Raw genomic sequence first — 15,478 nt, 5'->3', positions numbered from 1 at the left:
AAAGACATAAGGAGCCTTTTCTGAGTAACAGAATTATACTATAGGCAGACTCTGTAGGATACTAATTGCACAAGCCCTGTTTCTACAACAGAGTTGCAGCTCATGTTGCTTTGCCCAGTTACTTTGAAAAGGTGCTTTATCTTTCCAATGGTATACAGCTGCTTTTGAAATCAAACCTTTCTTGCCAGTCATGACTCTGCAGATACGTGAGGATATTTATCCACTTTCCCAATTCTTTCTGTAACTCAAGTAATTGTCTATGACATATATAATATATAAATGTATAAATGTTTGCTTTTGTTAGTAAATTTTCTATCAATGAAAATGAAAGTTTACTGCCCATCTTGACATAAAGGTATTGTGCATATGCTTTTTTCCTACACAGCTGTTGAAAAAGAAAGGAACATCCTCATTTCTTCAGAGACTGGAACGAGGGGGGCCAACCACTGTGGCAGTCCAGCTCAGGGTTAGTGAAAATCTTCTGGACAGAAATTTACAAAAAAACAAACAACTCCAAACTCAAAACATTTTAAAGGCAAAATTAATCTCTCCAGACTGCAATGAAAAAAAGAAAAATTGTATGCTTGAGAAAGCTACTTGCATGGCCAGGTCGAGCCTTTTGAGAAAGTGATGTTAAAAGTTAGGATGAGCATATGTGTTTAGCAGTTGCCTTTGCTGCACAGTAATGATTGATAACTGATTTTTTTTCCCTACAGAAATCACTCACAGATATTATTGGGAAGCTGCAGAACTGCACGCCACATTCTGTTCATTGTATAAAGCCTAATAACTCCAGGTTGCCAGATACTTTTGACAATTTTTATGTATCTGCTCAACTGCAGTATATTGGTGTTCTAGACATGGTCAAAATCATACGACATGGGTATCCAGTCCGTCTCTCTTTCACAGATTTCTTGTCAAGGTAAATTCTTTAAGTTTCATAAAACCTTTTTCTTACCTACAGTACAAAGCTTTCTGTCATGTTGTGGTAGTGCCTGTGGTATTGTTTTGCCAATGAGTCTTTCAGACTTTCTTCAGAGAAAAATCATGTCTGCCAGCAAGGGGTATAGGCTTGTTATTTTTCATTTGAAAGAATCATTAATTTCTGAAAATAAATTTGTGAAGATCAGCAAAATGTATTCAATTTAAAAAATTTAACTTCATAAAGTAGTTACATTTTTATAATTTATACTATTTATATGATTTATAAAATACAAAATACTGCAGTTTGTTTCCAGGTCATTAAAAAACAAGGAAAAATAGTCTTAATTTTTCAAATTTATCAGTGTGTGTGTCATGACTTCAGTATTTGTATTTCATATGCTAGGATTTGTTTCTGCAAGGTGATGAGTAATTAATGCTAATACCACAACTTTGTTTTTATTATTGTTGTTAGAAATGAATGAAATTTTGAATTAATGTGACAAGATAAAAGATATATGTGACTGCTGCTGGCTGAGGGCAAAATGTTTTCCTCCATCCCCAACTCAGGTTTGGAGTTCAGGCTCACTTACATTCTCTAATGCTTCGGCAAAAAAAGAGTACCACCTTGTCCAAGAGGCGTTCGGTTAGCAGCCTCATACACTCAACATATGTTCCTCCTCTCTGTGTGTTCTACTCCTTGATTGATATATCAAACAGTCATAATCTGCTCTATGTATTATTTTGCTTCTGAAAAAAAGCATGGGAATATCAGGTGCCTACCTAAGCTTTCATGTGCCTTCTTAGAAAAAGTTGTGTATATTAAGTTACTTCTTAGACAGAATCATATTAACTCTGCCAATAGTGTAAATATTCAAAAAGTGCAGGAGTATAGTAGTTTATAATCCCTCATGTTTCAAAAGTAAGCCATTTCTGTCCTACCACAATGTTAATCCTGCAGCATGAATCCAGAAGTGCAGGGTGGTTGAGACGATAGTGGGAGATTTGGAAAAAGCGGTCTGCTTTCATATTCAGAAGTGGTAAGGGTAGTCTCTATCTAACCATTTCTATCTTACTGAATTGAACACTTCAAGGGACTATTGCATGAGCACAGACCCACAATCTTCTACTGTTAAATCCTTGCAGTTCCTGGCAGGGATTTGGTCCTTTCCATCTGGCTTTTCTCACTGCAATTCCCAGATACAGGTTAAGGGTTTGCACAGGCCTGTTGAGCAGAGTGGTGGTAGCTTCTCTGTTTTGTAAGATAAAAGAGAGTAACCATATGTTGAAAGGTCATTTTATTCAGTTGGCTTCAGTGCCAGGGAATGGTAGTATGCATGTTCACTCTAACAGGACACAAGTCTGGAATGTTGTCTTTTTTGGAGAAACTTTATTTTTTTAAATATCATTTAAAGAATGTTTGAAGATTCAAATATAATTTCAGTCTTTTTCTTCCACTTCATTAAGTATGTCCAAAAGACAGATTTTAACCTCAAAGTCTAGAGGACATCTGGTGTCTCACAAGAAATATTTATTTGCAGTAGTAATAGTAAAACAAGACTAGCAACAAAACCCAGCAGCAATGTTTAAACTGTTTTTTTTTAAGTGTTCTAGTTTTGTTGCTGTTTAGCTTTATCCTTTTCCTCCACAAGAAATTATAGGTTCTTTGCTGCTGAGCCCGTCTTTTTACCTGTTTGCACCAGGTCCTAATAATTGTATTGTTATACATTAAAAGAATTAGTGTTGGGGCTAGGATCCTGTCACTGAAGATTAAGTCCATTTTATAATAAACCCTGTGAATATGTTGAACCTACTCAAAAGTTAGCAATAATCACTCTGCATATATCTCTTGACACTACTAGATTTGTGCACAAAGAGGAGCACAGAGCTCTTGTCACAGAGAAAGAAACCATCAGTGGTGTAAAGCTTTTTACAGTAGCCATTCCTATCTCTCAGGGAAAGGTTACTTTAATTTGAACAGCAGAACATGCCAATTCTTCACTTTATTCACCCTGACCAGTTAACCTTCATATTCACTTTCAGTGTATTTGGATAATTATTTACATTTCAAATAGCTCAAGCATGTGGCTATTTATTCTGTTATTGGCTGAAAAGTATGAATTTTTAAAGCAGAAATTAGAGTTACAGATTGCAGTTCAAAAGTACCATCAATTCTTAATGCGGTAATGATTTTTACCCAATAGACTACAGGTAAGAAAGAGTAAAGAGTTACTAAATTCAGAAGTTATGAGGTAACTTTTCGAAAAGTCTTCTAAAAAGCTGCCACTCCTACTACATCTCTTTACTGCCTCAGTGACTGGACAGAATGGTTTTGGAAAGTGGATAATTAGTTTTGGCAGTGTTCTTATAAATTGGATTTGTTTGTTGGCTGTTCAGCCTAACTGATCTTTGTCAGATTTCCATATATGCTTATAGACCTGAAGTTGATGGACTTTCTCACCTTTCAATTTTTTTTTCTTTGGTGTCAAACTGGTATTTCTAGTGTTCTAAAGAGAATTTGTGGCATGTATCCCAGTTTGAATTCCCAAAAGATGGTGAATTTCTACCCTGTTCCACCCTCTCTGCAGTTTTTTTTAATCATATAAATAATGTGGTCAGAATAAAAAATTAAATTAAAAAAAAAAGTTAATGACTTTTTTTTTTTTTTGCTGGCTAATAAAAAGAATGTTTGAATTAGGGGCCTTTGTGATGAAGAGGTACAATGTCAGAAAACCTGGATATTCCATCAGTAATACAGACAGTACCATTGCTTTCTTAATTGGATGAATTTGAATAAATGTCTATTAATATCTAATTAAGATTAATATGACTGGTCTCTAACACATATTTATAAGTCACATTTGAACTCTTACGGTGGCTAAAAATGACAGTAGCTAAAGAAAGGTCATATTTTGCAAAGAGCACTTCTTCCTGGGCTACAAAGGTTAATCATTATTTCTTTTGCTGTCCTTTTTCGATTTACTGGTTCTGCTTCTGCATTATCGAAGTAAAAGTTGACAGCTGCTAGGTGAACCTGTCAATCACTAAAGTTCATTGATTGGAAGAGAAATCTTGTGGAAATTCTGGTTCTTAAGTGGAAGCTGTGACAATTACTGTCAATGAATATATAATAAAAATGGGAATTAATAAGGTCAGATGCTATTAAATGCTGTAGAAACAGGCAGTACCAATGTTACTATGAAATGATATATGTGATTTCAGTGGATTTGCTAACTCCAGCTGCAGTGTTTCTGCTGAATTTGCCTGCAGTGTTGACTCAATTTCTAAGGCTCTTTGAGTAGAGAGACAGAAATCAGTTTTTACCTTATCTTTAAAATAGAAAGCCTTGAGTAATATGCATTTTATGCTCCTGGAAAGGTTTATCTATGCATTTTAGGTTATGTCTTCAGAAGCACTCTCAGTGGGCTAGATTATGTAATTGTAGCTTTGCTTTTAAGTCAAGGCAGTGGCAGAAACAATTTTGAGAAGAGTTCAAAGTTTTCAATTTGCAGCTGAAATTGTACACATAAGTAAAGTATCCTCAAATATCCTTTTCCTGGAAGAAACAAAACAGTAAAATAATCACAGAATTAGGAACTGTCTGCACATTCCTGTTTCCAGCATTTAGCATTTTGATTTTTTTTTTAAATGAGGATAATTCCACTCAAGATTCATAAAAAGCACCTTAGTAGGAACTTAGTAATTTGTTCTGTTTTTCATATTCAGTGCAGTGGCAAAAAAGTTAAGTGTCAGTGTGTGCTCTATTACCAGTGTAGAACAGTAGGGCTCAGAAATGTATTGGGGCACAGACAGAGCCTGGTTGTACACGGTAGAACCTAATCTCTTTGCATTAATTAATAAAATAGATCCTGGCTGACTTTCACATCTTTCACCTCACTTGGTGCTCAAAGAAGACATGTAAAAACCACTTGGGATATAAATTTTTAAAAATAATGATAGTGATCAAGGACCCATCTAGAGTAATGAGGTGAGCTTATATTTCTTGCTCAATGCAGTACAAGAGTACAGCTGTTTAGGCATATTCAGGTAAAATGAGGCAGTAATATGCTCTGTTTCACTCATTCTGAACAATTTTATTTTGGTACCGTCCTCCTCTACAAACCACATCTCTACATTAGTGTTTTGTAAATTAGATTAGAGATTAACGTTTTATTTTCTCTTTCTTCTTTAATGTGTTTCACCAACTGTGCTGAACCATACCAAGCACTTTTCTTTGCCTGTGTTTTAGTTGCCTTGGTCAGCAAAGAATTTATGAACTATTGCCTTAGAGATTGAGGTTAGCGTCACATATATTTCTTCAGTCTGTCACTGCTTAGTGATGGAGACTGCAAGGTCCAGTTGCACAGATCCTGAAATAAGGCATCCGACAGTTTTTAGCAAACCTTCAGGGCTGTTGGACCTCAGGATAACCCCTGTGGATTATGTGAACTGATAAGCAAATTTATCCTTTCACTTAGCTGATCAGAATTGCAGGACTTTTATGAGGGAAAACATGTTGTTTAGAAAGCACAAAAAATTGTCTGCTAGTGTGCTATTCCTTCTCTTTATTTCTGCATGTTTTGAGGATTTCTTGGAATTTCATTATGTCTCTCAGGTTTCTAGAATGTCTTTTCTGGGTTTCACTTTTTCAACTCAGTCTTGCTGTTTTCCATCATGGAGCTACCATTATGCCTTCTGTTGCTGCTCAAGGAGCAGCAGAGAAAATTTAATACTGGGAAGAACATGAAGGCTGTATCTAGAAGCATATGGTGGTGTTGCAAGAAGAGTCACAAGAGTGTTGTGTTTCACCATTTCAATTCTCTTTAAAAATGGCTTAGATGCATTAATCTAACCTTTACTTTTACGTATGCATATGCAGACATACAGCTTAGTTTATATGTAGCTGTTTGTGCCAACTGCTAAGACAGTTTCAAGTGCAGTTGTGGAGGTGCAGTATCAGACTACCTCCTTTTTTCCTTTTTTCTTTTTCTTTCTGGTGTTATTTCTTTTTTTCCTCTGTGTCTTTCCTTTCTCCCCTTTTTCCTCTTGAAAGCAGAGAAGTTATAATATTTTGTAATATATAATTTTGAATTAAAAAAGTGCAGCAAAATATTTCAGAGTCTTATAAGCAAGTTAGGGCATTAGTGAGAACGGTGTACTGAGTAGATTGCAAAGTGATGCGTCATCACACTGGCCCTTTTAGGTTTATTGTCTGCTCTACAATAATATCATCAGTCTTCTAACAGAGCACTGCAATTGATATATGCCATGACAGCTTAAATCCATGCAAGGAGAGCAAGACATCATCTGACCGGTGTTAAAAAGCAATATTCCATTAAAGTACATCAATGATATCAGTTTATACCAAATGGCAATCTTGCCATTTTGTAGTTTGTTGCTTTAGAGCTAGAGCTGGAAGTGGTATTTCTGACTGAGAGTAATCATTTTTGTTTGTCTTTCTTTTAGAATGCAAGAAAGGTGGGTAAATGAAGTATTTTGAAGTCATCAGTTCTGAGGGCATCTTAAAACCAAATTCATGAGCATGGTAATGACTAATTTCCTGTGAAAAATTGAGGTCATCCACGAAGTTTTAAACTGTGATTTTTAAAATTACTGTCTTTGCCAGTTTTCTATATTCTATAAAGAAGTATTATGTGTTAACCCCAGTGGTCAGTTTAGCCCCACACATCTGCTCATTCATTGCTCCCCAGTAGGGTGGGGAGGAGAATTGGAAGGGCAAAAGTTAGAAAACTCATGGGTTGAGATAAAGACAGTTTAATGGGGAAAGCAAAAGCTATATGTGCAAGTAATCAAAAATAAAGAATTAATTCTTTACTTCCCGTCAGCAGGCAGGGTTTCAGCCATCTCCAAGAAAGCAGGACTCCTTCATGCATTTGGAGCTATTTACAGCAGTCTCAGAATTATTCTGGATTACTAATCTCTTGTGAAATCTTGTTGATAGAGAGTTGATTATACTGTAAGAGATGACTAGGACCCAGACTGCACTGACATGCTTCCTGGCAAGCCATAGGTATTAGAATTGGTGTACATCATTTGGGGAGTTGTCTAGATGTTAGCAGATACTTGTGACTGTCTTAGAGGCTATAGGCCATTTGATGCATATTTGTACAATACAAAAGCATAGTGATAGTATCTGGCCTATTCATGTTATGAACAAACTCTAAATAGTTCTGTGCGTTGAGCAGACTCTTTTGGTTTACCCTTTTCGGGGTTGTTTCTTTGTAGCTGTTTGGCTTGCTTTCTCCATTTTTCCCCTTAGGCCTTCTTTAATACTCCAAAGAGAAGAAAGGTACCAGATAGCTTCAGATGCCTATAGTAATTCATCTAAATAACTTGGACTTATTTTGTAGCGTAGAGAGAAAAATGGTCACTTTTAAATATGATTCAACTGACTTATTTTAGGTTTATCTATTTTTGCAGGCATTTCACTTTCTCAGTCTGGCTCCTATCTATGGCAAGGGATAAAGTTGGTGGTTTGTAACACTGTAACACTGATGGTTCTGGATCCACAGAATAGGTAGTATTGTACATGAAAAATATCAGTCCTTATGTTACATGTCTAACATTCGACTATGAGAATGATAAGGCTGATGGTGTTTCTGGAGCTTACTGACAGTGTTTCTTTTTTTGGCTGGAGTTTTCCATGGTAGCCCAGTCATCTAGCTTTAGTATCTATTTAGAAGGCAAAAATAAATTACAGCATTGTTTGCTGGGCATCTTCTGAGTTTTGTAATGAAACTCTCATTTGCTAAAGTGATTACAAATGGGTGTAAACTACTGTGTCATTCCACTGAAGTCAGTTGAATTATTCATGTCATGTACTTAAAGAGTTCTTCAGGATCGACACAAAAAAGGGTCCCTTGAGTGGGAGAGATGTAATTAGGTAATAAAATAAAGGTGGCATGATCAGTTTTAAGTCCAGCAATTTGTAACTTCCAAATGTCTGGTGTGCAATCTTCCAGCATTTTTTTATATTATGTTTAGTATAGAATGTATAAAACTTAGAGGAGCTCCTTACAGGGAGGTTATTGTTGTACGCAGTACAGAATGTCCTGGCTTTTAAGCTGTTTCAAGGCGAATCTCTTTGTGCTCTTTTGTCTTCTGCCTTTTTTTTTTTTTCTTTTTCCCTAGCTATGTTCATTTTATTAGGCAATGATAAATCTATTTGGCACATGCAGTCACAACTGTGGTTGAACTGTTTCAGCAGTCCCAGTGGTTTCCTTTATTTTAAGGAAGGATCTGTGATAGTTTAATATGTGTATTTCATTTCCAGAGTTAAGTGCCACCCATGGTACCTCTGGACTGACATTCAGCTTCCACTAGCATTTGACATTTCTTATCTGTCAGTATTAACTAAACATTTATTAAATCACTAAATAACCCTTTTACTATATGATATCCTTAGAATATCTATATGCATATTTTACATACACACACAGAGTATGCTAGAGATTGGAAGGGACCTCAAAAGATCATCTAGTCCAATCCCCCTGCCAGAGCAGGAACACCTAGATAATGTTACACAGGAATGTGAATGTAAAAGCTTGTGCTGTTTCTAAACATCGAGACGTGTTCCCACAGACTACTAAAATACCTGCCACAGTACTGGATTCCGTCTAAAAGTCTGGATTTAGATAAAGTTGCATTTGTTTACAAATGAGGCTATTGAAAGTTCTGTATGCCTATAACAAGCAGCTAATAACATTAAATTATTTCAGATCATTGATGTTTCAATGAACATAATTACTGAATACTTCATAATTTGCTGACATCACATAATGACAAAGATAATGGACATAGATTTATATGTGGTAGTAAGAATTTCCGATAAATGCCTACTATAGAAATAAATCCATTAAAAGAAAACATTATCAACCACTAATATCTTCACTAGTCCTTATACGCTGAAAACCTTTTAAGGAAATGTCTGTTAAAATAATAGACCTCTCAAATTAATACAAACAACCTCTCTTTAAAATAAACATTTTGAAGAATTGAGTATGCAACACATTAGTTTACGCAAATGGCTCTGTGCAGGAACTTTGAATTATCTAATTAAGGTGCAAATTGTCACATGGTTAGGTTAATTTTACTATATAGCTTTAAAATAACTCCTTTGTATTTACTGATTAATTACATATAACTGTGTATTTTCAGTGCCTAGAAAAATATTAGTTGCTCTTGACAGGGTTTTTTTTCTGCTCATAGGACTTGTATAAATGCAGTCCAGCTGCCCCACACTCAAAAGCAATTGTGACCCTCCTGCTGTTTTTTCTTTCTGTGGCTCTGCAGCTGTTGAATTATTTCCGCTCAACTCAGACATTCGTGCCACCCTTTTTCTCCTTATCCACATCTTGATATTCTTTACAACTATTTAATCTTCAGCAGAAGACTTCCTAAAGCTGTATTTCCTAGTCAGACTGAATAATAGTAGGCAGTTAATACTGATGACATCTGAGAATGAACAAAATCCTATGCAAGCATGCATGTAAAATCCTTTTATGTATCTTAATCACTGGATCTTTGTGTTTTTTTCTTTTTCTTAGACCAACGTGGCATTAATTTAACATCATAAATTTTAGTAGAATTACTCTTGCCGTACTCCATGGTAAATGACAGCAGAATCTTGTCCAGCATTGAGACAGTATGCCAAGGGGCAACCTTAGCCTATCTGGAAAACTGTTGCTTTTATATTTATTTTATTTTATTTATTTTATTTTTCTTTTTTAAAATGGTTTGTCTAACCATTTATAATGGCTTGTCTAACCATTATGCAGTTCAGAGCCCTTTTACCCAGACTGATATTACTCACAGGGTTCACAGGGCACAAGTGAAGCTCCCACATAAGAGAGGTAAAGGTGATCTTCCAGAGAAGCTGTTTTTCTTGTAGGGTTTAAGAAGCTTCTAAAAACCTTTCCCATAATCCCAGTACACCCTGTCTGAGACACTGGTGAGCCCTGTGGGAAGGATTTTATGCATATCCATTCCTCTTTTGCAAGTCAGTGTTGCATAGAAAAATAAAAACAAAAGCAAGGAAGAAATAAAGCATCATCTAGGTGGAACATCGAATTCAATCCTATTTCCCTTTGATATAAAATTCTTCATTTTACCCTGGTTTTGCTTTCTGCTTCTGCACTATGGCTCAGTGTCTGTCCCTGTCCCTCAGGGATCAGTGTTGGGACTGGTCTTGTTCAACATCTTTGTCGCTGACATGGACAGTGGGATTGAGTGCACCCTCAGTAAGTTTGCCGATGACACCAAGCTGTGTGGTTCGGTTGATACGCTGGAGGGAAGGAATGCCATCCAGAGGGACCTCGACACACTTGTGAGGTGGGCTGATGCCAACCTCATGAAGTTTAACCATACCAAGTGCAAGGTCCTGCACCTGGGTCAGAGCAATCCCAGGCACAGCTACAGGTTGGGCAGAGAAGAGATTCAGAGCAGCCCTGCGGAGAAGGACTTGGGGGTGTTGGTTGATGAGAAAATGAACATGAGGCAGCTTCAGTGTGCGCTTGCAGCCCAGAAAGCCAACCGTATCCTGGACTGCATCAAGAGGAGTGTGACCAGCAGGTCAAAGGAGGTGATCCTGCCTCTCTCCTCTGCTCTTGTGAGATCTCACCTGGAGTATTGTGTGCAGTTCTGGTGTCCTCAACATAAAAAAGGACATGGAACTGTTGGAACAAGCCCAGAGGAGGGCCACGAGGATGATCAGGGGACTGGAGCACCTCCCATATGAAGACAGGCTGAGAAAGTTGGGGCTGTTCAGCCTGGAGAAGAGAAGGGTGCATGGAGTCCTCATAGCAGCCTTCCGGTATCTGAATGGGGGGCTACAAGGATGCTGAGGATGGACTCTTCATTAGGGACTGTAATGACAGTACAAGGGGTAACGGGTTTAAACTTAAACAGGGGAATTTTAGATTGGATATAAGGAAGAAGTTCTTTCCTGTTAGGGTGGTGAGGCACTGGAATGGGTTGCCCAATGAAGTTGTGAATGCTCCATCCCTGGCAGTGTTCAAGGCCAGGTTGGACAGAGCCTTGAGTGACATGGTTTAGTGTGAGGTGTCCCTGCCCATGGCAGGGGGGTTAGAACTAGATGATCTTAAGGTCCTTTCCAACCCTAACTATTCTATGATTCTATTCTATGATTCTAATATATGTCTTCTTGGATTATTTCGAAATGATCTGGGAAGTGCTTTTTCGACAAACAATGAGCCAATGAAGATGTAGCAACCTCTCCAGGAGACCAAGCAGGAAAGTGTATAAGCCGGCTCTGGTATTTCAACTCAGTATCACATCACATTATGAAAACACCTTGTGTATTTTTCAGAAAAATTCATAAGTCATTTTTTTTGCACAACCTTTTTGCAGTTATTTTAGGCATCTGATTCCAGGCTTCCAAGCGCTGGGACAGGAGCTGGGCGTAAGCATGTGCTTCACAGTATCACAGTATCACAGTATGTTAGAGATTGGAAGGGACCTCGAAAGATCATCTAGTCCAATCCCCCTGCCGGAGCAGGAACACCTAGATAATGTTACACCAGAATGCGTCCAGGCGGGTTTTGAATGTCTCCAGGGAAGGAGACTCCACAACCTCCCTGGGCAGCCTGTTCCAGTGTTCCGTCACCCTCACTGAGAAGAAGTTTCTTCTCAAGTTTAAGTGGAACCTCTTGTGTTCCAGTTTATACCCATTACCCCTTGTCCTATCATTGTTTGCTACTGAGTAGAGCCTGGCTCCATCCTCGTGACACTCCCCCTTTATATATTTATAGACACTTATAAGGTCACACCTCAGTCTCCTCTTCTCCAAACTATAGAGACCCAGCTCCCTCAGTCTTTCCTCATAAGGGAGATGTTCCACTCCCCTAATCATCTTCGTTGCCCTGCGCTGGACTCTCTCCAGCAGGTCCCTGTCCTTCTTGAACTGAGGGGCCCAGAACTGGACACAATACTCCAGATGCGGTCTCACCAGGGCAGAGTAGAGGGGAAGGAGAACCTCTCTCGACCTACTAACCACTGCCCTTCTAATACACCCCAGGATGCCATTGGCCTTCTTAGACACAAGGGCACAGTGTTGGCTCATGGTCATCCTGTCGTCCACTAGGACCCCCAGGTCCCTCTCCCCTACACTGCTCTCTAACAGGTCGTTTCCCAACCTATACTGGAACCTGGGGTTGTTCCTGCCCAGATGCAGGACTCTACACTTTCCCTTGTTATATTTCATCAAGTTACTCCCTGCCCAACTCTCCAGCCTGTCCAGGTCTCGCTGGATGGCAGCACAGCCTTCTGGCGTGTCAGCCACTCCTCCCAGCTTAGTGTCATCAGCAAACTTGCTGATAGTACACTCAATTCCCTCATCTAAATCATTGATGAATATATTAAATAATACCGGTCCCAGTACTGACCCTTGAGGCACTCCACTAGTTACAGGCCTCCAACTAGACTCCGCCCCATAGACTACAACTCTCTGGCTTCTCTCCTTCAGCCAGTTCGCAGTCCACCTCACTACCTGATCATCCAGACCACACTTCCTCAATTTAGCTGTGAGGATGCTGTGGGAGACTGTGTCAGATGCTTTGCTGAAGTCAAGGTAGACCACATCCACCGCTCTGCCATCATCCATCCACCGTGTTATTTCCTCATAAAAGGCTAAGAGATTGGTCAAACATGATTTCCCCTTGGTGAAGCCATGTTGACTGCCCCTCATAACCCTCTTATCCTTGATATGCCTTAAGATGGCACCAAGGATAAGGTGTTCCATCACTTTCCCAGGGATGGAGGTGAGGCTGACCGGCCTATAGTTACCCGGGTCCTCCTTCTTGCCCTTTTTGAAGACTGGAGTGACATTTGCTTTCCTCCAGTCCTCAGGCACCTCTCCCGTTTCCCAAGACTTGGTAAAGATGATGGAGAGTGGTCTAGCAATGACTTCCGCCAGTTCCCTCAGCACCCGCGGGTGCATCCCATCTGGACCCATGGATTTATGGATGTCCAGATTGCTCAACTGGTCTCTAACCCATTCCTCATCGACTAAGACAAACCGCTCCATTGACCTGACTTCATCTAAGGTCTCAGGGGTACAGGGCTCTTCAGGACTGCCTGCAGCAGAGTAGGCAGAGACAAAGAAGGCATTCAGTAACTCTGCCATCTCTGTATCTTCTGTCACCAGGGCACCCATCCCGTTCATCAGTGGGCCTACATTGCCTCTGGTGTTAGTTTTATCTGCCATGTATTTGAAAAAGCTCTTTTTGCTGTCCTTGACCCTTCTCGCCAGGTTTAATTCTAAGGAGGCCTTAGTCATCCTAGCTGCCTTCCTACATCCTCTAGCAGCAGCCTTATATTCCTCCCAAGTGGCCAGCCCCTCCTTCCATGACCTGTAAACTCTCCTCTTCCACTTGAGCATACCCAGCAATTCCCTATTTAGCCAATTTTGAATACTTGCTTTTGTTGTTAATATTTATGCTGTATAATGAGATATTTATGTTGTGTATTGTACAGAGATTGGCAGAATCACTTCGTTTCTTTTCTTGGAAACTCTAATAATCTATTTCCCCCTTTCTAATTATATGGAATTTCCCATTTTCCTCATATTTCAAAAATAATTAGGTTATTCCTTCAAGAAAAAAAAAAGGAAAAAGGAATATAACACAGGGAAGTGGAATATGTATCCATTATATAAACCTAACATTAATCAAAATTCCACCCTGTTCTTTGCTGCTGACTGCTTTTATAAGGTTTCTATTACTTGAAAAATTTGCAGGCATCTTTTTCCTTTTTTTTTTTTTATTAGGTTTTCTGTCTTCTGTACCTTGTGTAGATAGGTCCTCTAGATATTTCAGCTCTCATTTGATAGATATTTCAAATACAAATTATGCTGAACCCACTCTCTCCTTCCTCCCTAAATCCAAACAAACAAAACTAAAAATCCTGAGTTATGAGCACATAGTGACAAGTTCTGCAAACAAAGTCCATCTCTTTCACATACTTTACAGTTATAATAATACATCAATCTGTTACTGGTTGTCAAAGGAAGAAAAAAGGAAGTTTAGAAAGAGAATAAATAGAATTTAGCAAATCAACACAACCTGGTTTTGCTCCTTTGTGATGACGATTTTTACATTTCTCCCAGCAGAAATACAGGATACAAGTTAATTTTGATTGCTGCCTTTTATTCATTACCTTTTGAATAGATCTTATTAAATCATGCCATTTTACTTGGCAAACAGAATACATTGTAGTAAACAAAGGAAAGAGAAAAAGAAACTGCAACTTTATAAATTGCACTGGCAGGACTGATTATTTTTCCTTTCATAAATTGTGTTTAGATATTTAAAACTTACAATTATATTACTTGGTACTCCTATAAAGCAGTTACATACCAGCCATATGTGATTTTTATTTTTTAAATAACAAGACAAAGTCTTGGAAAGGAGTTGCTTTCAGGCAAGATTTGAGTTCTGGTGCTAGAAGCTGTCCTCTTACATTGGATTGCAAGTCAGTAGCTACCTCTGACTTTGTCATTTTTGGTCTCTCTTAGCTAAGCAAGAGAGAGACCTGAGAAAAAGAATAGCAGAAAACAAACAAACAAATGGCAAAACCAGTTCTGAGGCTTCAGTTCCATCTGTGCGGGTTGCTTAAGCTGTTGATTTGGAGCTGCTTGTTTTTGTGCCCTTTGTACTTGCCATGTTCTTTCCATCAGTATCTTCTTCACATGTTGATGTGCTCTTGAAATGGAGTGTGCGGTGTTTATTTCAATGCTTAAAGATTTGCTGTGCACACAGAGCTGGGAGTACAGCCCTGCAGCCTATTTGTGCACACTCCGTGTAAATCAAATAGCGTGCTGAGCCTTAGAATATTACTGTGGGTTACTGTGCCATAACCTCAACTGGAGAATATTCTGTCTCAGGGAAAAACAGCCTGCTGGATCTTGTCAGCTGTGCACTTAGGGAAGTGAGGGAGAAAATGATCAGATAACATCCTTATCTGTGAAGATCCAAGAGAACTGAGTTTTCCATATTCACAACCTACCTGAAGGCATTGGCAGCAGTATCTAGTCCAAACAAACAAAAAATCTCCCTGATAAAGAGCATCATTGAGAAGCAAAGGAATAGAGGTCAGAGCACAGCTGCTGCAACACCAGACTATCCTGGCCAGTCGGTACATGTTCACAGTGCTAGCCTGTCTAGCCAAAAGGTCTTTCTTCTGGTTAGGTGTATAAAAATGACAAGTTAGGACAAGGAGAGTGCTAAGGACAAAAAGAAAAAGGAAAGAAAAAAAAAAAAGAGCTTCTCTCACCTTGATTTCCTTTGGAGGGGCAGTGGACAGAGTACCCTAGATGGTAGTGTTCCCTGTCTCAACTTGTAACTGGAAGAGCTCTTGCCTTTGTTTCCTAATCAACACTACATTAGTCTTTGACACGGTGGTGGAGGGGTGTTGATTCAGCTTAATTCTTTAAATCTCCCTGGTTTGTATTTTGGTTTGAATGCCTTAGTGAATTAGTTGCTCTGGCTGGGCCATGAAATATTGCATTTTATCATCTATT

At 38.7% G+C, this 15,478-nt stretch overlaps 1 protein-coding gene across 6 annotated transcripts in view; it reads left to right on the top strand.

The window, feature by feature from the left end:
• Window positions 1-15,478, top strand: part of MYO16 (myosin XVI) — a 381,803-nt gene that overhangs the window by 304,429 nt on the left and 61,896 nt on the right. For all 6 annotated transcript variants that reach the window (XM_061472784.1, XM_061472779.1, XM_061472778.1 and 3 more), the window contains 2 exons: window positions 386-466; window positions 717-922. In XM_061472784.1, coding sequence (XP_061328768.1) covers window positions 386-466; window positions 717-922 — 287 coding nt within the window. The remainder of the gene's footprint in view (window positions 1-385; window positions 467-716; window positions 923-15,478) is intronic.

The sequence above is a fragment of the Pezoporus flaviventris genome, unplaced genomic scaffold (assembly GCF_033815535.1).
Source record: "Pezoporus flaviventris isolate CSIRO_AGI_PZ_B2104156 unplaced genomic scaffold, CSIRO_AGI_Pfla_v1 ptg000072l, whole genome shotgun sequence".
Classification (NCBI taxonomy): Eukaryota; Metazoa; Chordata; class Aves; order Psittaciformes; family Psittacidae; genus Pezoporus; species Pezoporus flaviventris.
The sequence above is the reverse complement of the archived record's forward strand: the minus strand, read 5'-3'. Positions and strand labels throughout refer to the sequence as shown.